This window comes from Pygocentrus nattereri, chromosome 2 (genome assembly GCF_015220715.1).
Source record: "Pygocentrus nattereri isolate fPygNat1 chromosome 2, fPygNat1.pri, whole genome shotgun sequence".
Taxonomy (NCBI): domain Eukaryota; kingdom Metazoa; phylum Chordata; class Actinopteri; order Characiformes; family Serrasalmidae; genus Pygocentrus; species Pygocentrus nattereri.
In genome coordinates, this window is record NC_051212.1 from 24961289 (window position 1) to 24987989 (window position 26701).

Genomic DNA, 26701 nt, shown 5'->3' on the forward strand with positions numbered 1-26701 from the left:
TCTTGCCATCTCTCTTATGTCATATTGGCGAATCATTATCCCCATCGTCGACCAGTAAGCAGAGTGAAGGGGCATAGGCACGGGAGTGGCTCAAGGTCAGAGGGGGGCGAGACATCTTACTTGGGGGGGCAGAAGCAAGAGGGGCCACAGTGGCTCTCACACGTCCCTGCTGGAGTCAGAGAGAGCAAAACAAGAGGGTCAGCATTTTCACACCTCACTATATAGTACTGTACAAAAGTCTTAAGGGCCATCCAGATGTTTAAAACTATTTATCTGGGCAGTAAGTGAGTTTTTTTATTCATATAGAACACTTATCATTACAATAAATAAGCATCACTGAAGTAAAAAGTAACAAGAATTTCTTGTTTGCAAAACCATTACTGAAATCTTACATTATGTTCAGAATAACACATTTTGGGTTATTCCCTAGATTTGTCGAATTCCTCCACCACCACCTGATGTTTGATTAAGTTACAATGTTTGAAGTAATGTTTGTGTTTTCTGAGCATAAATGCGTAATGCCCACATAAATGCTTTCAGTTTCCTAAGGTGTTCTAAACCTTTTACACAACACTATGAATGAGTTCCACAGCCTATATTAACCGTATTACCAATGTGAGTAATAATCTTAATTGTAATAGTGCATGTGGTGCATTCTCATACACTATTTTGAAAAGTAGTTTTAGACAGCCTTATAAAGTACTGTGCAAACGCCAAAGACCAAAACAAAGTTATTTGCCAGTGTCAGGAAAAACAGAAACATGCATTTTACATAAATTACACAGATACCTCAAGTAGTAAATATAATAGCAAAGTTTCAGTATGTATTGCCCACACTTTTGCTTTACTACAGCTTCCATTCTTTTCAGGAAACCTGCTTTTACTTTTTTAAAGAAATCAGCCAGTATATTTTTTCAAGCTTCTTGTAAGCACATGCAACGTTCACAGTCTGAGAAGTTGGTTACATTTTCTGCTTCTGTCAATCAAAGTAATCCGAATTCCTTATGTAAACTCCATTAATCCATAAAACTTCACTCAACATCTGTTAATTTTCTTTTTCGCTCTGTGTCCTTTTTTATTGTAACAGCTTTTTTCAGATGTGAAGCAAGAGTGTAGCTTGATTATCTCCTCTCAAATATGAAATCTTTCAGTACTGTTTATCTGATGGCAACAATTTTGGTGGTCTACCTGATACTGCATGGCTGTTACGAGTCCTATTTTCCATATTATTGAATTATTTTTTGGAAACTTGTTTTTTTTCACTTTTCTTTTTACATTCCCTTCCCTTATGCAAGTGGGTTACCCTATATCTAATCTCTGCAGAAATATCTCTTGGGAAAAAAAAATGGTTGTTTTAACTGGAAAGTAAAATAAGGGTGGTCTCTGTATTTCTGCCCGGGACCACATAGACTGAGACTCTTGTATTGTGTGACAGTATGTGTGTGTACATCTGTGCTGAATTCTTAATATGTTTAATAAGTTAAAGATACAGGTTAGTTAGTAGCTTTGGTAAGAAAAAGTGTGTGTGTGTGTGTACAAGTGTGCAGCCTGTCATGTTTAGCATAGCTGTGGACAGTTCCATATTTAACAATATTTTATCTAGAGTTCTTCATTGTTCTCTAACTGTTGTCTCCTGTTGTGTAGGTGTTTACATATTAGGTCAGTGTTTGGTCAGTGACCTCATGGACAATGCTTCCTTATTCTAACTTTTGTCTTTCTTTCAGACACACCCACACAGTGTTTCTTTATAGTTAGGATATTTTACAAAAACAGTACAAAGACCATATTTGACCTATTTGCATTTTTGTGTGTGTGTAGGCTACATTTATGCTGATAAGCAAATATAGTGCTCCATAAAACGCAGGCACTTCATTTAAGCTGCCCAAGTGTCTTGATAGGTTGTTATCTAATTAGGTTAAGGTGATTGATCATCAAACAAAGTTCCACACTGGCCCCTGGAATAAATTTGTCTAGCCAAATACTGCACTTAGAAGTTGGAAGCTCTTTGCTTTCATAAAACCATTTGGAAGAAAGTACAAGACACACATTAGGCTAAACCTCAGAGACTGCTCTCTGTACTATACTGTATTGTGGTGTTTCACAGTCCTAATCCTGGAGGCCCTGTAAACTTAACATTATTGTATGTTTTAATGTAACACACCTAATGCATCTCAGTGAAAATGAGCTGATGAGTTTAAAGAAGTACATTAGAGCAGGGAAAACAAAACAAACAAAAAAAAAAAACAGTAGCAGAGCATGGCTGCTGTTGAGTATCTGACCTGCCGTGGTGTAGAGCCCTCTGCTGGGCGCTCTCTGCGCTGGCCTCGTCCCTGATTCTGTGAATGAGAGCCGTATGAGCGAGACACCAGGCCTCTCATCTTCAGCTGTGGGTAGAGGTTAGCGTGCAGACACAGAGGGTTAAACACGGGGTCCTCCTCCAGCTGCTCCAGGCATCTCTGGGAGGCATAGAGGCAGTTAAAGAGATTACCAATAAATAATAATGATGATAGTAAGTTTAATGTATAGACTACCTTTCTCATATTCAAGAATAAGCTCCAAGATTTACAAATCTGGGTGATTTTGGGCTTCAAATGAATTTTTAGTACTGTTGTGCAGAGCGATTGCTAGAAACAAAACCTGCAGATGACTAAATTGAGTAAAGAGCATAAAGAAAAACCAGATAAAAAAAAATTATTGATAATGATTATCATAGACTTTGGTATGGCGCTGGGAGATCAAGGAGGTAAAGAATGTTGCTACTTTAAGTAACTGAGCATTTTTAGGTCCCATAGATGTTTGTATATGTTTCTATGTGTGTGCATTCTATAACCACATTCATAACACATGACCTACTGATATTACCAGTTCATCATGCTCTTACCTATGAGATATTTTTGCCAATGTGCTCCATGATGAGGAGGAAATGACACATATGAGAGTAGGCGTTGAAACCCAAAAATTACTGAGTTATTAGTTTCCTTTACAATTAGAGCTACAGTACAGAATTACATGATTAAGTCCTGCACTGCTAAAAAGAGTTTTGTACCTGTAAATTGTTGCTACGTATATAGAGCAAGTGTTAAATGAAAAAACAGTGTGATTGTGACTGTGCTGCCTTGGAATGGTAGAGATCAACTGAAGAAACTAATTGTGTAAAAATCTGCCTGGCCTGTGTGTGTTGTCTGTGAGAGACAGACAGTATGAGAGAATACCTGCACCACAGTGAGAGTGTTCAGTGGTGGATCCTCATTAGTGGTGGGCAGATTGCAGGGCAGCATTAGTTCTCGTGTAAGGATAGGCTTAAGTAACAGAGAGAGCGAGGCAGATGACTGGAGTATGTAGTAAGAAAACATAGAGGATCCAGAACCAAACTCTGGCTCCAAACGCACCAAGAGAGACCAGTCACGAGTCTGGAGACACAACAAATCAACATGCAACATGGAGGTAAATAAGTTTAAAACACTAAGTTGAGAAGGCAATAAGAATATTTCAAACTACTGAATTACATCTCATCAACAATATGAATCTGTGTTCCCTTTACACACAGACGGGTTAGCCACATTTGTCTGAATTTCAGCCACAAAATTTATTGGTTTGCCAGTCTGACTGGCCAGGGCAAAACTTGTTTGTCCTACGTGCATTGTATTCTCAACTGACAAACATGCTTCAGTATTAAAAACCAGTCAGACATTGCTCTGAAAGTAGAAAAAAAACTACTAAAAACTACATTAATGAGAACACTGGTAGTATGGCAAGCTGGTCCGACCTGACGTCATCCAATTTAGGTTATTTCAGTAGGTACTGTTTAGCTGCTGCAGTGATAGCCTCTTGGTGCAACACTAGCTTATTTAAAACCTTGTTAATAGAGTAATATTAGCATCCAATGGAACAGCACCTATACTGACAGATGGACCAGCTTAGCAAGGGGGACCACAACAATCACCATGTTAGGTATTGTGTTGGTTACAGGTGATGAATTGGATTTGTCTGATTAGTTACATGTCTGACCAAAAAGGTTTGTTAATATTGAAGGCAAGTGGTCACTCTGATTCCAGGCTCTGCATTTTAGCAGCCAAATGCAGACAATGTGTACCCCTGCGCACAGAGACGCTTTGGACTGACTCTGAGTGTGTGGCAGAGAGCGTGGAAGGTCTGGTGATTCTTTTCCATCTCATCCCAGTCTAGCTGCCAGCAGGTGGTAGGTCTGATGATCATTGGAAGGCCGTACAGCACAGACTGACACACTCCATCTGCCCGCAGAGCTCTGAGGCACACACATATTGAATGAAAGCAATGGCTTGGCTATAAATCACATTTACAAAACATTCCCCTTACGCCAAATGTAATTGATCAGTCAGCAAAGTTTGCTATGCACTGCAGCTAATTATCACTGTGCGATCTGCACACCTAAATCATCCATCATAAACAGCACTGTGTAGTCAGAGACCACCCCTCGTTTATTTAATTTTAATGTAAAATAACCTAAAAATATAAAAAAGCAGAAAACATTTATATAGATTACTTAACAGATTTTCACAGAAACCCCAACAACTAAATGTATCAATATTGTGGCGACCAGCCACTGGCTGCGCTGCCTTAATAGCGTGGGAGGCCATGCTAAGAGGTTCTTGGGCGATGCCGCGCTCACGGTAGGAGAGACATTTATGTAGTTAAGCTGTGGTTGTATGTGTAACATGTCTTTACGTGTTGTGTGCTTTACTGTGCTGGGCTATGTGGTAGTTGTGTCTACAACAGAGAGGAGTCCTAGGGCAAAAGTGACATTCCCTGCTGTCCCGCTGTGTTGATCAGTGCTGAGTTTTCCTTTGCTGCCTTTTCAATAAAAGAACATTCGCCTGTACACACAATGTTTCCAGGTCTTCTCCTTTTTTGATGCTACAGTATTTAGTATAAATTACACCTATTGGAACAAGCTGGAATAAGTTTATGAATGTTTTTGTAGGTTTATATCATGTCTATGTTTCATGTAGACTTATGAACACTGCCCTGCAGTAAAGTCTTACTCTGATCTTCTGAGAAATATCTATTGAAAACTTAATGACTGTGTTGACTGGAATTTAAACAAATGACGGTTACAGAGTACTGTAGCTTAAAATAGCAGTAGCAGTTATCTGATTGCCAATTGTTGTCCACACTTTGGTTCACTTGCATAGTGTCAGAAACCACAGTCGCTAGTGAATTTGAGATTATTTAACAGCTCAGTATAATTTGAGGGAAGTGTGTAATGGCTAATTTAGTTACAAAATGCTGTATATCCATTTGTAAACATAGAGAGTTTTTGAAAAGCATAAGGAAGTAAAGGAGGTATTAATCATAAAACAGCACTGATATTTTGCACACTCACCACACCGTATATCAGGAAAAAAACAACAATTTTGTAAATGGTCTATAATGCATTTGCAACAAAACCTTTCATATTCAGGTTGCATTATGCTGTTAGCGAAGTCTTAGCTTCCATTACTTGTTAGCTATATTAACCTTATAGCTCCAGTGCAAAACTAAGATTAGTAAACAACTTCATTTCACATTTGAGGTAATGGGAAAATTGTGCTCAATTTGATTTTTGTGTTCAATCACTGCTTTAAACATAAATTAATAAAAACTAGTCGTGTGTACCTTTTACAACGTTACAACAATAAGCACCTATAGTGAATGAAGGAACACTGTAAAGCAGACACCTGATGAGTAATCATGCAAGCAGAAAGAGAGAGTGAGAGTAAACCTGAGATGACAGAAAGCAAATGAGTTTCGTTTTGCTGCATAATGGCAAGGTAAGAATGCCCTCACTGTCGCTTCAAAAATCCCTCAGATCAATGATCTCACGAGCATGCAAAACGCATGCAAAACCCCCAAGTCATCACAATGTATGGCAGTGTGTCTGCCTCACACACTGAAACCACTGTCTAGTTGTTCCATACCACTTTAGAACATGACTCATACCCATGTTCAGCATGACACTGATGCCCTTTTTGCATAATCCACTCTCCAGTCTCACTCTCTATATGCCTCTCAGACTCTCTATTTCTGTTTCTTGGTTTCTGTCTTACAGTCCCTTTTTCCATAGGTCACTTTTTGTCCAGCTTAATGTTTAAACTTTACTAAACGGTATTCAATACATCTCTCATTGAAAATCTGTATTGCTGTGGGCAAAGATGCTGTTCTAAATTTTGCTGGGGAGATGCATGGCACAAACTAAGCAAGGTAATATGTAACATGAATATTTTACGTAGTTAAACAGGTTCCAGTAGGACGTGCTTTAAGTCGTATCCTTGTATAAGTCGTCATCCCTGAACAACAGTCACAGATATTTCTCCAGATTCACATGAAATACTGTTTTTATACCATAAAACTTTTTCACACCTACATTATTTTTCTCATCTTCTTGGTAACTGTAATATAGCGCTGTTTTGAAGCTTATGAACAGCCTCACATGGTGAGGTTAGTTTTAACAGTGTTGCACCTAGCCTCCTAAAGTAAACAATAGGAGAAGGACATACATTGCCACAAAAATTCTAAACAGTCGTTTAGGAATTTTTATGTACACAATAATTAAAAACATACTACAGATGTCAAAGAAATTGTGCAGATGTTTCTCTCATACTTTGTGATCAAAAATAAATTTGACGCATTCGCCACTTGACACGCCTCTTTTCACCAATCAATTTTATTTTGATAAATATATTTTTATGTGTTTAGTTCGGAAAGCTTGTCTGCCTATTTTGCATGATATGACAAGACATTTTAGCAACTGTTACAACTAGCTGCTCCATCTGTGGGGTAAGTGATGTCTGCGCTCAATCCTCTTTCAGCTGAATTGTCCGCAGATGGTAAGTATGTATCACTGTTACTGTTAGAGTATTTAGAATACTAAGCAATCTGAAGCAATAACAGATTAAAGTAAATAGATAAATACCTAAAGAGAGGTAGAATTTTAATTAAAAGCTCAATTAAAGAGTTCCATTTTCAAATGTTCCTTAAAAATGTGCACCAAGCTTAAATGCCCAACAAAAGGCATAGTTCCATGCTTTAAAAGCATAATAAAGTTATATTTTCTGTATTTTACAGATGGCATTTGCAGGAGATCATCGGATGCTGGAACATGAATAGACATTCTGTGAGGTACACAGGTGCTTTAAGGCCATTTAGAGCTAAACAGTCTGAAAAAGTAGTTAAAGAACTTTAACATCTATCCTAAAAGATACAGGTAGTCAGTGCAGTTCTTTCAAAACTGGGGTGATATGAGCTCTCTTCTTGTTTTTGTTAGGATTGTGCTGCTGTATAAGTTGTAGTTTCTCCACAACATGGAGATAGAAAAGGCTGACCTTTAGCAATATTTCTCAAAAGATAAAAAGCTACTTTGGTGGCAGTGTTTACATGCAGGATCTAAAATGACTCCAAATCCAAAATTAAACCCAGGTTTCATACTTCAGTTTTGGTGTAAGGAGCTACGGTCTGAATTTTTGTACCAAGGATCAGTTTTTCAGTTTTTTCCTAATTTAGTTGTAGAAACATTTGTGAAAATCTGAGAAATATCTGATGGAAAAGCTGTAAGCTAGTCAAAAGATTCTTGAGAAGGAATGCGAATGTTTAATTATGTGTCATCAGTATAGCAATGAAAATCTATAGCTTGTTTTCCTTATATATATATTCAAATACGACATATAATATTCATATACATTTGATACTACTTTAACATTCAAATTATTTTAATATTATTTAACAAAAACCAAGACGTGCTAGGTTGTGCGTTGCTCTCAATAAGATAAACTGCTTACTAAACAAGCTTTTCTGTTTAATTAAAAACACAGACTGATGTTGATGACTGATTTTTACATAACTTTTTACATATAAATACTATGCATGTTGGTCCTGATTACATATAAGCCAAATAACAGTCTTTAATCTTTAGGTTTTTTATAAGAATCCTCTCAAAATCATGTTCAATGGCATAAGAAGTTTTCAAGAGCTGCTGATAGTGCAGAAGTCAATCAATGGCCCTATTTATGGCAGAACTTTAATGTGACTGGCTGCCTGCAGGCCTCAGGCTGATCTATAGTAATTACACTTTGGCACAGCTACAATGGAACTCAGTTTAACTTCAACCATACTTGACAATTCGTAGTCGTTGAGGTAGGGGGTTCTGATTGGACTGGCTCTTGGAAGGGGGCTGGAAGTCCCGGACGCTCTCAGTTTTGCCCACGAGGTCAGGTGTGCCAGGTAGAAGGGCAGGACTCACCAGTCTTTCCTGCATGTCACACTTTATACACACTACAAACATACACAGTTTTACTTATTTCCTTGCCTCCAAACATATTCAGTATGTCAGATTTTCAGAAGTAAGAAAGGATTTCTTCTCAGTGTCAGAAAGAGTCCACTTGTGAATGTAAATGTGAATTACCAGGGTTAGGCCTGTGAGAAGGCTTGGTTTTCGGGTTGAGTGCCTGTCCAGGTGCAGGTAAGAGCAGCTGAAGCTGTTCTCTTTCTCCGGCTTGGTCATGCAGCCATGCTTTTAGAACATTCTCCACTGCTACCACACTGTTCTCCACTAACTGAAGATCAATTTCTGCTCCTAACATCAGATCCTCTACAAAGACAGAGATTAGTTAGATACATCAGCACGGAGAAAAAGTAAAAAGCTTTTGTATCAATCTCAAATCACCACTAGAGGGAGCTGCACAACTGTTGCTTTTCAAAATGTCACAAAGTTGACCGCAAGTTTTAATCAACTCTTCCTTTGGGCTTGGCAAAAAGAAATGTTTCCAGAATTATACCCAGAACTATGTGTGTGGTTACGTGTGTGGTTATATGTGTGATTTTTTAAAATTATAATTCATGAGAACTACTGATTAAAATTTATATTCCCTAGGAGTGGTAATTATTTAGGTAATGAGACATGGCCTGTACTGCTGTTCAATGTTTAGAGTAAGCTAAATCTTGACTTATTTGGACATACAAAGTCCTTTTTAGACTCTGAACTAATAGTAAATTCATATTTTTTCTAAAGAAACTCATTTCACATATTTAGATATCTGTCTTTAATGTATATGGCATGGTTCTTTAACGCTTTAGAGTAGATACTTGAATTAATGAGAATAATTCTTCATGAATGTAGTTGTGGAGTTGAATCTGTCCGAGATAAGACTATCTCAGCATAAATGGACTCTTCCTCTGGAGCTACTGCTGTTTTCAATTATTCATGTACCTCTATAGGGCCTGAAGAGCCTAATGGGAGCCAAGTGGACATGTTTAAATTTTTATTGTTTAGTAGAGAGAGCAAGAGAGATAGAGAGAGGGGGGGGCAGGGAGAGAAGGGATGGAGATAAAGTGTTAGAGAAGAATAAATGGAAGCAATCCCTAGCATGCAACTGCTGTCTTGGGAATTGTGCTGGGAGGAGACGTTAGGGCACTTTAAGACCAACTATATGCGCTAAAGCAGTTCTGCAATAATTGCTTTTCCAGGTCATCAGTGAAGCAGACCTGCTAATTCATTGTATCTGATCAAACATCAACATGACTGTATTTCCTGCTCACACATCACAAGGACACTGAAGCCACGTCGAAAGTTAGTATTTAAATCCACAAATGATTAATACAATCAATTACATGTGATTTGTGATGACATAATTCCAAACAGCATTAAATACAGGCAGCTCTGAAATAACCGTCTCTTCCTTAATAATAATAATAATAATAATAATAATACATTAGAAAAGCATGTTTCATATCCCATAAGCCTGATGTCTTACACAGAGCCATACTTTATGCACAGTATTTTGAAAAACGAGTTGTTGGTTAATTTAAATGTAATTGGCTATAGCTGCAAAAAGTGCAATGAATGTAAAAGTGAAACTTTAAAGAAAGTGCACCTCTACACACTGCTGAGACTTTTCATCTAGTAAATGTCACCCAGATGGTGTGAGTGGGCAAAAGAAAGGTGTGGATGAGAAAGCGGAAAGCAGGAGGCATAGCAGCTTTGGGTAGATAGCAGTGACAGATGCAGAGCAACCCCCACATCACCTGCTAACACATTATATCTCATTAGGCATTTCTATATCTCCCTACATGTTCTCTCCTTCTGTGTTCAGATAATTCAGTTTGATTCAGTTGAATAATAAGTGACTCCTTTTTTTTTTTTTTACATAATTTCAGGAATTATCTTTACACCGTGTACCTTCTAGAAAGTTACCATTTTGATGATACTTGCCTTTTTTGAACAATTAATTTGAGCATTTTTGAAGCATAATTTGTTTGACATTATCCACATTACTTTCCTTATCTTTCCTAAACTTTCCTATATTATACAGTCAGGTCCATTTGTATTGGGACAGTGACACAATGCATCAACACATCTTCAAACCACGTATACACAATCAACTTCAGACATTTTATCTCCTTAAATTTGTCATGAAATAACAAGGGAGCAGGCCACATCAGGCCATGAAGCTGCTTATTAACTGCCCAATTACTTTTGAGCCTGTGAAAATGGAGGGCTCAATGGAAAAAATGGCTATAATTCCTAAATGGTTAAATCAATATTTTTGTAAAGTCCTTGAATAAAAACTAAAAATCTATACTTTAGTCACATTTAAACTGCTTCATTCCAATCCACTGTGGTGGTGTATAAAGGAACATTTTCAAAAAATGGTCACTGTCCAAATACGTTTGGACACAACTATATTAATCTAGTCCTTATTCCTCTGGTACATTCCCTCTAAGTCAGTAAAAAAAAAAGCTTGAGTGGTTACTAGCACTCATCTCCAACGCATTTGCACGGAAACCACGCAGCATTCATATCCTCCCTCCATCACTCTTGATCTCTCTTTCTCTCCATCATAAGTGTAGATAGACATCAGAGTACCAGCCAGGCCTAGAAAGAGCAATCCTCTGTCTTCTTTGAGAGAAACTAATGGGGTGTAATTGATCATTTTGCAGCCAAGAGATTGGAAAATTTAGCTTGACATGTATTGTGCACCTAATGACTACTGAACCATTAGGACTCATTATGCTGTGCTAGATATGAGCTCTATATCTCATGTCTCATCCTATGAGGTAATGGTGAAAAAGGTTATGATCCCGATAATAGATTATGAGCAGGGATTTTTTTCCCCAAAAAAGGGGATTTTTTGTTGTCTTTGATAGTGCTGTATGTGGTCTGTAGGGGTTTTCAAGCCATGGATTTCAATTAACACATTTACAACTGTGACTGTTTCAAAAGTAACAAAGAAAAAAAGTTGTAGGTGAAAAAGATCTCAAGAGTTGACATGATATTTTGTTTGCTTTGACAGCTTCTTGTTAGAAGGAGGAGAACAGACAGAGACAGAGAAGATGAACAGAGAAGACGAAAGAGAGAGAGAGTGATGAAGAGAGAGAAGAGCAAGAAAGCAAAAGACAAAAAGAAAAGGAATAAGCATAAAAAAGTAAAAAACAAAAGGGACAGCTAGTGAGTCATGGCAGGAGGAGAGCGTAGGAAAAAAGCTGAAGTGTGGAAACATACAGTCTGCTCAACGTTAATATAAAATCTGCATTATTAGCAAATGATGAGTGATATCCACTTGTACATGCACACCTGCCAGTATTCTGCTAACGTCATTACCGAAACAGTATGACCTTTTCAGGACCTTTTCCACCGTCAGAACAGTTGACGGGTTTCCTGAACTGTCCAAGCACAGTGGCCTCCACATGATTTTCCACTTCAGCACTCAGCATGGAAAAATTACATAAAAATTTAGATTTTGTAGAGTTACGAATCTGTAACTCTACAAATGTTGATCAGATTTATAGGGCCACTATACTGTACAAACAGTATATACTTACATACAAGTATGACTTATGAAAGTTTGGTAATGCTAATGAGCGAAAGGCAGAAAAAAACAAGGTGCGGATCTTGAGGGCTAGGGATACAGTTAAAATTGGGGGGAAACATTATTTTAATAAATACAGAAATCTCATTTAAAGTACACCAGGTGCTCACCGGCTTCTATCATAAGCATGTTTAGAGTCAACCGGTCTTCTCTTCGTTTCTAAAGAGAGGAAGATAAAAATACTGTTCTGCAGCAATCAACTTTGCAGCAGAGATAGATTATGTAGAAAAACACTGGAGTAACACTGGATTGTTGTGGTTGTAGCTCCTGTACACGAATGTGGGATGTTCAGGAAAAAGCTAATTTGATAAACTATTTGCCTACAAACTGAAAATAGGTATAATGTTTGATAATTTTAATCTCTCACACAAAAACAACAACATTGCTGAATGCTTCTACCCATGAGTTTACTCATTCTTTCATCACTGCACTATAAGGATAGCGGAGGTGAGTATGCTCACAGTGAAAATCCCTTTCCTTTTCCAAAAGAGAAAAGAAAAAAAAGACAGGAGGCAGACAAATAGAGAAAGATCCTCTTAATTCCCTGCAAACACTATCAGTCAAGGCCAAATCCTCATGAGAAAATACACAATAAGTGATGGTGTTGCAGTGCGTGGGGATGGACCACCATGCCAGTTCCACTCTGCACACAGGACACTCACACAAACATCTATCCGCCCATTTCAAAGGGCTAGTTTATCTCCAATTTAGTGAAGCCCAGCAGACAGTAAAGGAGAGAGAGAGAGAGAGAGAGAGAGAGAGAGAGAGAGAGAGAGAGAGAGAGACAGCAACAACATCTCAGTTTCAAAACAACCCATGTTGTTTTTAAAATGGATAATATGCTTATCTTAGCCTAGAGCCAAGTGATTAGGCAATGCAGGGGAACGGAGCTGTGCACAACACTGTTTGTATAAAACATCCTCTGCCTGTTTCATTCCATCTATGATCAAGCAATGTGAATACCGACAACTCTCTGACCTTTAGGTCGCAGTTCTAAAATTTTTTTACAGCAAGTGTCCTTATATAGTTACATAATGAGGTAGCTGCATACAGATATGAAGAATATACATGAACAAAAGCAAGAAACATTCAACAGAACCACAGCTCTGTAATAAATCCTCTGTCTGTAAAATATTCAACAATATGAATATAAATGATTAAAAGATAAGGAGAAAATGGGACTCATAACAATCATACAAGACCTGGCAGACCACTTTATCCATCACCATCAGATAAACACTACATAAGGCTTTTATCTTTAGGAAAAAACAGAAAAATCAAGCTCTACTTTTGCTTCTGATCAGAAAAAAATCCAAAGATGTTTCTAGCCATCCTTTCACTGTGAGAAGACAACTCAATGCTGTGAGTCTGAAAGGATGTGTAGTTGTCAAAGAGGATGTTACTGGGAAAAGAAAAAAATACTCTAGAACATCAGAACTGGACAGAGCCCTGACCTCATTATCATTAACTGTGTTTGTGATGACTTGGATTGTGAGCAGTTGAAAATGCAACCGATCTCTAAAACTGAGCTTTGGAGGTGTTTATTAGTAGCACGGAAATGTTTGGATTTCTTTGAAAAACTGAAAGCGAAAAAGGAAAGGAGGGGAAACACTATTTACTGAAAATCTAATATAAATGTAATATTACATTTTTTTTTAAATCTTTTGGACCTATATAAATATTTATATACTCTACAACCGGAGATGGTACCAATCCAATACTGGGTATCAGTATTGGACTGGTTTGGATATCAGAGGGAAAAAATAATTAATCTAATCTGATTTTGTCACAAATCTAGCCTGAAATACCAAAGAATTGCTTGCACACCAAAATGTAAAATGAAGTTAAGGAAATCACATTGTAACAACAGTTAATGTTGCATAATAACAGTAAGAGTTGTGTACTAGTGTTTGAGCATGGTATATAAATGTTGAGTATATATTTCATTTTAAGCTTAGCATTTTTTTATTAGGTCATTAGTACCAATATCGGTAAAGTAGCATTGTGCCATCTCACCTGCAACCAATATAAAAGTGTGCACAGGTTATTATTCCTCTTGACATTTCTATTTCACACCAGTGACCTTCAATTTGTCTGAAAAAGTAGCAACGCTGGAAAGCTCAAAGTAACAGTGTCTACTCGAACCGTAAATCACTTCCGTGAATAAGACGTGAGAGCCTCTGAGGCATTAGATGCTCTTCTCATCAGAACTGAGATTGTTTTTATGGTTTTATTTCTAGCAGTTTAACGTCAGAATTTGGCAAGAAACAGCTGCTTCTAGTTGAACCTAAAAGGCATTTCCTAGCATATGCCAGCTGAAGGTCTGAGAGCGGCTTATGGTGATGAGTCATGTTGCTAAATCTCTGAGAGAGTGAATAAGGGTTTATGGTGTGGCTTTGTTCCTCAGCTAACCCTGGAGCTAGCGACGTTTTTGATATCACCCTTCATGCCACATACTGTTTCCTTTTATTGCATGCTGGAGCCAGTCTCACACCCTCCCTCCTTATTTCTCACTCTGCCTCCCCCCTCATCCAGCCCACCCTCATTTTTCCAACGCTCTCTCCTTTCCCCTGTCCTTCTCTTACACACTGCCTCAGTCTGGACACACTCCCTTCCTTCTGCTCTTTCAGTCTGCCAAAGTTTTTCTTATTTTCTCTTTTCTTCCACCTTCCGTTGACTTTCTTCTCTTTGGCTCTTCATTGCTTAGCCTTTGTCCAGGTAGAGAGAGGACTTTTTCTTCTATGTTTCTCTCTCTCTTTCCACCTGCTGCTCTTCAACTCTCTCCTCCTTCCTTTTCTTTATTTTGGCTCCCTCTCTTCCTCTTTCCCAGCTCCCCCTCTCGTCTTCTATTCTAAAAAGGCTTGTTAACCCTTCAAACCAAACCCCTCTTCTAATCTGATTTATTCGCTTAATGATTTCCCCATAGGAGCATCACTTAGGTAATTAATTTGGGGACTCATTAATTAGGCTAAGATGTTGGTGTCAGGGCTTAGGCTGAAGCTTTAGGTGTTAAACAGTAACACTGTAGTGATTACCAGTTACAAGTATGATCTGTATGGACTGGTTTGGGCACTATAGTACAGCAGTGTTACTCAGATTAGGTCAATCTGATTCATCAAGTAATTTTCATGGTAAACTGTGCAATGCTCAGTGATAAGTAACAGGGCATCACCTACTGTGTGCAAGGCACGAAGTCATTTTGAGATTAGACATACTGAATGCTTTCAGAGCAGAGATTATCTTTGGCCTGTTTTCAATATCCATGATTGTGCTCTTATGGAAATAGTTGAGGATACGGTAGCCTAAACAGCTTAATTTAGATTTAATGATAAAGACTGCGCGAGAGGACATTGTCACCTGGAATGACCCGAGAAGATTAGGCTAAATTTCAGACACACCATGGTCAGCCATGAGAGATATATAGTGCACACTCTCTAATGGGCAATAAACAGAGATGGCCAGGTGCTTCTCGAACACGGCAGCGAGATAGAAAATGAGGGAATGTGACAGATGCTATCCATCATTTTCCTTCCTGCAGCTCTGTGACTCCAGTGCAACAGCAGACTGTCTAGGTCTAGACAGATTAGACATGCTAAATCTATTAACAGAAAAATAGATGCTTGACATCCACATGTAGAAAGATGTTAAGTCTGTGTTGATTCAAGACTGCAGTCTTTACATTTACAACATGCCAAAAGTTACAAGAAGAAAGTTTAGAAATACAGCCTACTTGTTATTTATCAATGTTTAGCCTCTTCTCACGTAAAAGACATGGACATTTGAAAAAATAGATCTACAAGATGGAATTCTGTAGCAATGGTTGCAAAGGAGAAATTGTAGCAATTTTTGTTTTGAGTCACTAAATATATAAAATTTTTCACCTACCCTTAATGTGGTTGACCAGCCAAGACATGTTTTTTGTACAATTTTTTTTCTTTAGTTTTAAACTGATGCTACAAGTTTAACATTGCTAACACTAGAAGTTAATATAAAACCAAATCTTTTCCAAAAACACATGACCAAAATTTCTCTCAATCTGCTCAAACCACATTCATTCACCATCCAGGTCTCACAGACTTGTCAATGAGTGTGTTTACATGTACTTAGTAATCCGATCATAATCTGATTTCTGTAGTTATCTGATGATTCAAATGGTCATGTAAACAGCACACTACAATATCTTACATCGGAGTAAAATCTAGAAATTTATTTAAGAAATCTGATAAAAAGAGCGGGTTTAAGCTCAGTTGTCAGATTTCTCAGTACAGCAATGTATGTTCATATTTTCAGGTAAAATGGCACAATGATTTTTAACAAAAAACTGCGGCATGAAGTTTAAATTTTACATGGATTTACATCACATCGTATTCTGTGAATTTTTTGGCTGGTTGCAAAGCAGATATTTTGATATTAATTACTCTTTTCTGTAGTTATCGGATTATTAAGTGCACGTACACACTCTGAATGTGGCTCAGAGGACATTACTGCGAATCATAAAATGGAAAAAACTTCACCGCATAGCTGAACAGTGGAATTCAACACTGTGGAATCCTTTAGATTTGACCTATCATATCTAACAGTAAGTGCGTACACATGCATTCATTAATCTGACAATAATCGGATTTCTGAAGTTATTCAATTATTCAAATGAACATGTAAAGACCATACTCCGATCTAGAAATCTGATTAAGAAATGGTGGATTTTAGCTCAGTAATCTGATTTCTCAATGCATGTATACTCATAGTCCGATTTCTATCGGATTTCACAGCATGCGCATACAGGAGGACAGACGGTGGATGTTGTGAGATGGCAAAACACGAAAGAAAGGATTAAAATATTCTTCATCTTCTAGATGGTGAATGTTCATATTTTCAGGTAAAGTGGCACCATGTTTTAAAAATAAAACCGACATGAAGTTCAAATTTTTACATTACGTCTTCTTTTGTGAGCTTCCTGGCCGATTGCAAAGCAGAAATCTGATTACTGCCTGACTCATGTAGTTGGGGAGTTTCTCATTGTCTGATTACTCAAGAACATGTAAATATGTTCATCGGATTACTGATTAAATCTAATTTTCTGCAGTAATCGGATTATTGACTGCATGTAAACGCACTCAGTGTTACCTTTAGTGTTACACAAGCATGTACAATAAATAATTTGAAATTAATAATGCAAAATTTAAGTATTTTCACAATAATGTCATGTTACAATTAGTTTGATTGGGGTACTTTGCCAACATTATATAAAGTGTGTACAAAAGTATGCATTAGGTGGAACATGAAGAGGTGAATGAAGGTATCTAATTTTCATGAGTAGCAGGTGTTAATACAAGTGGTACACACACACACACACACACACACACACACACACACACACACACACACACACACACACACTTCCTTTCAGCACAGTTCCAAAACTAAAAACAGCTTATCAGTTTGCCTGTGCTGGTCCCAACCCAAACCAGCAACAGACACTAACCTTGAGACCTATTTACATAGCTGTTAGCTCCCTGACGCCTGGAGAATTATTGCTTTTACTCATGCATGCACTTTATCTTTTCCAATAGCAGTCTGAGAGTCATTAGCGTTGGCCCTACTCTTCACATAAGCTTGTTTCCTTGACCATCCTATCCTGTCGCTATGGTAATGCCACAGGGGGTGAGAGAGAAAAAGAAATGTGGAGGGCAGGTCCTTCTTGTACACATACCCCTCCCTAATCACAGCACTAAATCTGCCACCTCTGAAACTACAGGCCTGAGTTACTGCTGCCCACAGAGAAAGAGTAAAGGAGAAGTTGATTGAGAAGTCGAAAGACAGACAGACTAGACTGGGTGGCCTTGTTTTGACTTGTCACAGGGAAAACGTGCAATGTAATAGAGAGCCAGAGTTGCTGTCGGAATTTCAGTGCAAGCAAATTGTAACTACAAGACCCATGGGCTGGGAAGAAATCAGTCTCAACTTCTTAAACTCTTGTTGTCAAGGTGTATAGCCAGGGGGGCTCGGTATGGCTGCGCAAGTGTACCTTTCTAGCATTTGTGGCCAAATCTTACCTGGTATAATCTTACCTGGTGTGAAAAAGCAGGTTTCTCCATAAACTTTCTTTTTTCAAATTTGTTTTAATCGCCATTTCTTTTTCCAGAGAACATGTGTTTTGCAGGGCACTTAAAACAGCAAAAAGAACCAAACATTGGTCATGCACAAGCTCAGAGCAAATAAGTTTGGCTGTCATGACCACTGAGTTGAAGGTGCTGCATTAGCCGGTAAGCATTGTTTACATTGGTAAGCTAAGTGAAATTTTGGTGCAGGAAGAAAGTCTCAGTGAAGTGAAGACATCATCCAAGGCACATCCTTCTGGGGTTGCATACACCACTGAGCAAATCCCTTTGAAAAGAATAGCTGCTAATTCTCTCCAGGTCCTATACTACTTCCATAGGTAAAGCACGACCACAATGAGTAATCAAACCCCAGTGGAAACAAGTATTACAGCAGTCTAACTCAGATCCGGTACGTGAAAACAATGGCACTGCATGATTTGAAAGTTTCTGCTAAAGTCCATGTGATTCAACTCATCAGGTAATTTTCAAGGTAAACTGATATGATTATTGATGAGTAACAGGACATTACAGCTTGGTTATGAATTATGCATTTCTGTAAAAGCATTATTTCTTTCAGGTCCTTTGGCATTACTGATTATAAGTGCTTTGATCTGATCTGCACTGCAGGTTTAAACAGCTGTATAAGCATTCTGAATGTCAGAGGTCAACACTGTTTTAAAAAAAAAAAGCAGAATCATGAGTAAACGTGCTCATTGAACATATACTTGAAGGTAATGCCATGATAATATAGTCATCTAAATGGGTCATTGAACCTACTCTCTGCATTTTAAGGGTTTAATATTGCAGAGAGATTCCAGAATCCATGATTCACTCTCACAGCATAAAGCCCAGGTAGAAATGCATGAGGGTGCATTATAATGACACCATTCTGACAAACACATGGTTTCATAGATTGAAAGAAATTTTGTTTTTGGCTCTAAGCATTTAAAAAGCAACTGACTTCACATGAACCTGAGGATTTTGACACTGTACTTGTCTTTAGATAACAATGACATTAATGTTGTCCACACTTTAGCTGTGGTACCTTTGTCTGTGCACATGTTCAAATTCAAGACCAAAAACACTAACACAATCTCTCTGACTTACTTATACTGTACACAAACACACGCTCCCATGTTTCCTTCCTTTCACACAACGCCTTCCAGCAAGCTGATCATGAGGTCTTCTTGTTTGAGTCTTTCCAAAAAACCCAAAAACAGGATGTGAGGGAGGGAGTGAGCGAAAGATGCTGGACAGCTCTATAGTCTGCCTGTTCTGTGAGCAGCCCTGGGTTATGGAGGTCATTGTGGATCTGTGACTGGAAATAAGATGGTGTGTATATATCTCTACACAAAGGAATTGTTTGTAGAAAAATCTACACAAATTTTACTCCTCTAGTTTTAAACTGGTGCTAAGAGGCTTAAAAAGTCAATAGTAACTTCTAAGCTCTTATGTAAATACATACCCAAAACATCTCTCAACTCACTCAAACTATGTCCAGATTGTGATTAAGTTCATGCAGACTTGTCAGTGTGGCATAGGACACACAGTATGACTTACTGTGAACTGTAAAAAAAAAAATAATAAAACTTACATGTAGCTGAACACTGCAGCCAACTTAAGCAAATTGAGCGACAGTTTGGGAATGTACTTGAAGAAAAGATTTTTGACTTCTAGCGTTTGTTAGCAGCATTAGCCTCCAGCATTGGGCTCCAGTGCGAAACTAAAAAGAACAAAAAATTGGACACCAAAGGTGTCTTGGCTGATTGACTGATCTGGGGTAAATGGAAAATTGTGTAGATGTTTGCCAAACCATTTGTAACAATTTCATTTGTTTTGAAAAACTGAGAATTCAAAACAGTATTTTGAGATTAAAACCGTATCGCTTCCATGCCCCTTGGATTCTTCTGAAGTTCTCTTGATGGAATCCACAGTCAATGATCAAAATTAGGCATCTGAGTGCAGCTTAGAGTAAACGTTGGAGGGATAAAGCGAGTGGGGAGAAGTTGCTATACATGCACTCACACTCAAGCAACCAGATTATTTTTTTAAAGTTGCTTATACATTCTAAGGGCTGTGATTTTTGGGGCTCATTTTGTTATTGAGGTAAAGATTTCATTTGATTGTCATATTCGATATAAGAGAATTGCACAGTTTCCTCTTCAATATACACTCAACTACTCAGTTAGTATGAATTTCAACAAATGCAGTGCACTATATGACCCCTGCCTAAGAAACAGTCCCGCTTTAAGCAGATTAAATCAGATGACCTCAGTCACTCTGAATTCTTATGTCAATGGAAGAAAGCTTACTTTGTGATTGGGAAAGTTTTACAAAGTTACTTTGTGATTTAGAAAGCAATGTTCTAGTTGTGGTTGGTTTGACTCCCTTTGCTTCTGCTGTGATGATAGAATTCTCCGAAATAGCTAATATAGTTTTTTTATCAGCTGTTATGCAATTTAAAGACTTTTCAAGGGTCAGACTTCTTTGAGTTTGTGAGAGAGGGATGGCCAGACAGAAAAGCTTTTGCCTCACTTTCACTCAGAGGAGGAAACTGAACAGTACTCCACCCAGTCTACACACTCCCTGTGCTAATGTAAATACACAAAGCAGGACACAAAGCACAGAATGCTGGCAAAGATGAGCATCTGGAATGAAGCATGTGTTTCAAATCCGATCACACTACCTAGCACTCCAACTTAACATTCCAATTAACATTCCGGCACCCTGAACTGTTCTGACTGATAAAATACAGCTGGGCTAATTACCATCCACACTTCAGATATTAGCAGTAACTTATCCAGTCTAAACAGGGTGGTACTTCTTAGCTCTAGAGTGCTACCACCATTAAGATAACTACATACTATTGCTCTTCCTTCATAAATTTCAGTGGTGTTTTACAAATTCTTTGGTACTATACGAAGGGCTCACAAAATATGTTTATTTAATTCATGAGAATGCTATTTTTTAACAAAGCGTGCATAAATTTCACAGTCAAATATCTGCACCAACAACCCTACGTGCACGCTGTGTTCTACAAAGGCTTGCGGTACTTTTCTTCACATGTATTGGGAATGCCCTCCTGTAACATCATTTTGGGACAAGGTTGCTTCTAGGCTTTCAAATCTTGTTTTGCTGGAGATATCCCCCATCATACCTACTCTACTGTTTAATGACTTTTTGGAACTCTCTATATCCAAAAGTGGAAAACGTATTATTCTGGCTGGACTCACTGCGGCAAAGAAAATGATCGCAGTTCGTTGGAAACCTCCTCATTCTCTCTCAATTACAGCCTGGATTTTTTCTTTCTTGCACATAATGTACATGGAACTCTCCACTGCCCGAGTTAATGGTGCTAATGAAGCTAATGTTAATATTTGGTACGATGCAATTGAAACCCTGAAAGATATGTTGTAACCCCCCCCCCTCTTTTTTCCCCCCTATTTTATTTTATTTTATGGTCTTGTTATGTCCTTTGTTCTATCTGTGCTTGTGTTGGTATCTCTGGTGTATGGGTATATTTGAGATTTGTGTTATGTGTTTTTGCGGTACTGGTTACTGCTTTTGTTAAACATAATAAAGAATTGATCGCAAAAAAAAAATTTCTGCATCAACTGCTATCAAGGTTGTTGATGGAAAAAAAAAACAGCCATATGTTTAGTAACTAGTAGAAGATCTTTTATTAGGAGTAATTTCAAATGAACCCTCTATGTAGCTGGTAATCAATCCTGTACAATGGTTAGGAAGTATTTAATTTTATTCCTCTTATCTCTGTTGTCAGAAAAAACCTTGTATCATTTTTGATGTTTTTCAGTGTTTGACATAATTTGAAAATGCCTGATACCCTTTACATTGTATAAAAATTTCATGATAAATGGACTAAAAGAAATGACCCTGAAAATGTCTTGGAAATATTTCTGGTTCCATCCAAGTATGTTTTCATTAAAGTACAGTATGATTTCATTTGATCTTTTTTGATATTGCAAGGTCAAGTGTCAGATCACACCCACAGCTGAATTATTGTGTTTTACTCTCCTGTTCCAGAACACTTTTCACTTACTCCTGATGTGTGTCAATATGACAACATCTCTTTTTGGCCCAAATGAGTATTTGGTTTGTCTTAAGCATGGTGTTTTTTTTTTTTTTTGTTGTTTTTTTCATATATTTATTTACTTTTTCCATGGGAACCTCCTGTTAGTTAGCCTGTGGTAAAGTGAGCCTGAGACTAACCACAAAACCTTAATTAACGTAAACACGTAGAGGGCTTAAGACTGGAATTCATGTATAAAACCACTCATTCTGTTGCTGTTTTGGCTTGAGATTCATTTTAAAGATGCAACAAAAAGCAATCTACAACAGATGCTCAATAATAAGTTAATAAGTAAACTGCTCCAGTACTATACTCTAGAACATTTCACAATGAGGCGTTTTTCCCGTAAGAACTCATTATAGTGGGGACCCAAAGGCCAGCAATATCTGTGAGTGCTGAACAGAACTGGGCCCAGTTTCCCAAAAGCATCTTAGAGTTAATATCATCCTAACACTGACAGATGTTTAATGTGATGCTTGCTCTACCATTTAAGAATCATGCTTTTGCTAAGATGCTTTCTGAGAAAACCAGCCTCAATCTAGATGACTATTCTCACCTTCTGGCTCATCCATGTGTTTTGTAGAACAGGGCTCTGGGCTCCAGACTAGCTCTCTCTCTGGAAGGTTCTGCTCCACAACGATATGGACCACCAGCAGCCGGCGCAGACTCACCAAGTCCGAGTCTTTGAGACCCTGCTCCAGCTGCCTCAGTACAGCCTGGCCTGGCTTACTGCTCATCACCGTCACCTTCACAATGGCCATTCAAACACTGAGGCTCATCACAATAAGAAAGCTGCCTTTGAACAATCTAGTAGTTGATAACTACTGAAAAGCTTATCAATGAATAGTAAGCAGTTCTTCAGAAATCTGTCTTTTAGAGTTCAAGATATCAAAACAATCCGGTCTACTGCAAAAATAAAGAAATAATTAATTCAAGGAGAATGCTAAAATATCATAACCATTGATAATTCAGTGTAGTTTATATAACATGCCTTATAGACAAGCCTTTAAGAAGTCAATTACTTTAGCTTTGATGAAAGTGAAAAATAGAAAAAGATCAAATTAGCAAACATCATTACCCTGTCTTCTTCTATAAATCATCCAAATATTTTGCACATATTTTTATATAGTGCTTATATAATGGGTTCCTGGGATTAAGTAGTCTTATGTACTTTATTCCTAGTCTAATGACCACAGATGGAAGCAGATGATAGTCATCAGCTCTGTGTGCAACCACATTATATGTAGCACACAGCTTCAACAAGCTACTAAACCTCTAAGATGCAGGCATCTGTTTGAATTACAGTCACTCAGTGCTCTCTTGCAGCTGTTTAACTCTACAATGAGAGAGATACTGGGTTCAAATTGTAACATTAGTCTCATTTAGCAGAAAAAAAAATCTGAACAATCTAATTAAATGCACTTGTCCTCTGCTCAGCTTCCTGCATGGAGAACATTAGTGCTGGATTTTAATGGAGCCCGTAGAGAACAGAGAAGCCACGACAGGCCATGTGGTATGTGTCAGGATGTTCATAGCTACATTAAAGAATGGTAACAGAGATAAAATAATTTACAAATTCCTTAGCCAAATCATTCAAATATGTACTAAGCTAATCTGAATGAAGTGGGACTTCATTCAGCTTGTTGTGAGGTTTCACTGGAGTGTATCATTGTATCATGTTGCGCACTTTAGACTGTAAATACTGCTGCTATTCCTAGTAATGTTTATGCTCACTGTGTTGTAAACTATCCCATACCATTTATTGCAAAGCCTGCTCTCAGATAACAAATCTGTCTTATATGCTATGTAAATATGCAAATAGATATACTAATATTCCTACTCTCATACTATGTCTATTTTTCATTTCTGACTAATTGATGTCTATTATTATTTCTATTTCACCTCTGCCTAATATATGTACGTTTATGTGCATTTAAGTGTCTTGCTATTGTAACACTGCAATTTCCCTGCAGGATCAATAATGTTCTATCTATCTAGCTATAATGACAGCACACCAGACATGTGGCAAAGGTCATGCTCTCAAACAGTAATGTGATACCCTGATTGATTGAGCAGCAAGGCAATGATAAGTTGGACCCTGAAAAAACATACCAGAAAACTCACACTGTAGTGTGAGTATTGGGTTCTCACCTCTATAGAGCTGCTCTTGAGGTCATTCCCCAGTGAGGAAAGGTGAACGTAGTGCTTGAACTGCTGCAGGCTGTCCAGTACTGCCTGTTTAAGTAGTTCGGGCCGCGGTCGAATGCAGCCCTCTTTAGGCAGAGAGCGCAGTTCCTCCACACATGAATGCAGGCGTACAAGATTACTCTTCACCTGCTGAAAGATTAATAAATGAAACACATACAGCAGATGATGAATGCCACTGACACTGGCAACAGTTAAACATAGAGTAAGCCACATTGCTTTTCTATTGTAGTCTACAAACAAATGAAGACAAAACATACACCGACCAGTCACTTCATTAAGTACACCTCCTTGTTTCTACATTCAGTGTCCTTTTCATCAGCTTCACTTACCATATAAGAGCACTTTGTAGTTCTACAATTACAGACTGTAGTTCATCTGTTTCTCTGCATACTATTAGTCAGCTTTTACCCTGTAACTGTAGAACTACAATGTGAAACTATATGGTAAACAGACCTGATCAAATGTACAAAGAGTATAAGCCAGGTGTACTTAATGAAGTGCTTGGTCGGCATATATGGTCTCCATCTCACCACAAATGGCAGCAGGCACTCCAGCTGTAGATTCACTGCATACAGACTGAGCAGAGGCACTCGGCTTGGTCCCCCCAGAGCACTTGCTAGAGAGAAGAAGTTTTCAAGTGCTTCACACAGGACAGAACATGTCTCTGACCACCAGGGTGGCGATGTGTCCACAATAAGCACACGAGGTGGCTGTCTGCAGAAGGACAAGGCACAGCACACCTGGCTGGCTAAAGGGCCAGAGCGGTTTCTGCCACTCATGCCTCTCGAATCTACAGAACAGGATATGAACAAAACATGATGTAGTGAAACTTTTAATACAACTGCCAACAAGCTCCATGAAAATTTCACAACAGTCAACAGCAAAGAGGGACATGGTAATAAAGAAAAAAATACATTCTCTGAACCTTTTCCACGGCTATACAACACACACTGTTGGTTACATCAAACGGAGAGACTGCTTAAATATAGCTATAATTCTCTGCAATCTATGGGCTCATCAATGCTATTTCACTACACAACAGCACCCTTTCACTAAGCTAACGTTCTGGATCCTTCTGTGCTTCAGGCTTTTTCGTCTGTTTCAGCACAACATTCACAACAAAAGACATACTGTCTCCTCTAAAACAGCCTGGTGCTTCAGATCCAAGGGCACAACAGACTGAGTGTCATTAGATGAGCAAGCAACCTGATCATAACACTAGGAGAGGAGAGATGATGAGGAGGAGGAAGAGAATTTAATAGGCATTCTCTACATGTCCTGTAAAAGTATTTTCCAATTATTATTTCAAACTGTCTTCAGCAGTGCTTCCTGGTTACTTCAGTTTATGTAACTGATTAGTGTAAAAAAAGAGGCTCCATGGACTAAATTATAAATAAATTAATAAATAAATAAATAAATGAATAACATACACTGTGAAGAGAACATGCTTTGTTATCATTGTTGTATACATAGTAACCTATATGTTTAAATCTATTTATGGGCCTGTGTAGCTGTATGGTTAGGAGGTCTATGTATCCTGTAATCAAAGCTCCCTGTAAGAAAAGCTTCTGCCTCAGCTGGATTTTATCCTTGGGCAGATAAATGCCTCCTAGCTTGATTTGCCTGGAATAAACAAGACATCACTGAGGCATTAAACAGACACAGAAAGTTGTACAAGGAGCACCAAGATCATCAGACAGCTTTCAACCTCAAGTTTACACAGTTCTGAGAAAAAAAGTCATACTTAGGGTGTTAAGGAGCCATACTTACTTTTTCGTTTTCCCCTTTTTTTAGCACAAAAAAGCATTTTGACTCTACATGAAAGCCCATTAGATTAGGACCCATTTTGTGACAAATGCTACTGTCTATGAATATAAACTAAAAAATTCCAACAATAAATACTCTGTGATGTCACTGTGCGACGTAAATACAAAAGGACGGACAGTGGTGGCCGATTTAGACGTTTTTCTGGACCAGACGAAAGCCTCCCTCTTGCATCACCCCAGCTAGAAGTGAGTGAGTGAATGAGAGAGTGAATGAGAGAGTGAATGAGTGAGTGAGTGAGTAAGTAAAGCACTTTTATGTTGTCTTGACCAAGCATCGTTAACCTAACCAGCTCCCTGAAGTTTCCTTTTTGTTTCTGGTGAGCTTACCTCTTGTAATTAGTACAGGAATGCGATTGTTTTAACGTTAATTAGCAAGCTAGCTAGCTAACGTTCCCGGGATTCAAAGCTCCTTAGCTAGCCTAAACGGCTAACGTTACCGCCCGTTGAAGGTTTACAGGTAAGTCACGCGGCTCTCAGGTCGGTCTCAGGTAGAGCAGGCTTGTCTAGAAATGTTAGGATAACGTAATCCTTCATTTATTCCCTAGTGTCAGTCGCTGTTCGTTACAGCTGGTTAGCTATGTGAGCTAAACTGTTCTACAC

General features: G+C 38.2%; 1 protein-coding gene across 2 annotated transcripts; it reads right to left on the reverse strand.

Moving 5' to 3' along the window:
- On the reverse strand, nt 1-26701 carry LOC108428540 (meiosis 1 associated protein). Of its 2 annotated transcripts, none has more exons than XM_017699594.2 (10): nt 26429-26701; nt 24806-25065; nt 24219-24404; nt 22624-22813; nt 8417-8602; nt 8127-8286; nt 4123-4264; nt 3213-3410; nt 2280-2456; nt 1-166 (listed from the first exon to the last, which is right to left on the reverse strand). In XM_017699594.2, exons 2-10 carry the CDS (start codon nt 25052-25054, stop codon nt 20-22), a joined length of 1635 nt encoding a protein of 544 aa, XP_017555083.1. In that variant the 5' UTR covers nt 25055-25065; nt 26429-26701; the 3' UTR covers nt 1-19. The 2 variants fall into 2 exon arrangements, with proteins under 2 accessions (XP_017555083.1, XP_017555082.1); XM_017699593.2 differs by having other exon boundaries at nt 1-169.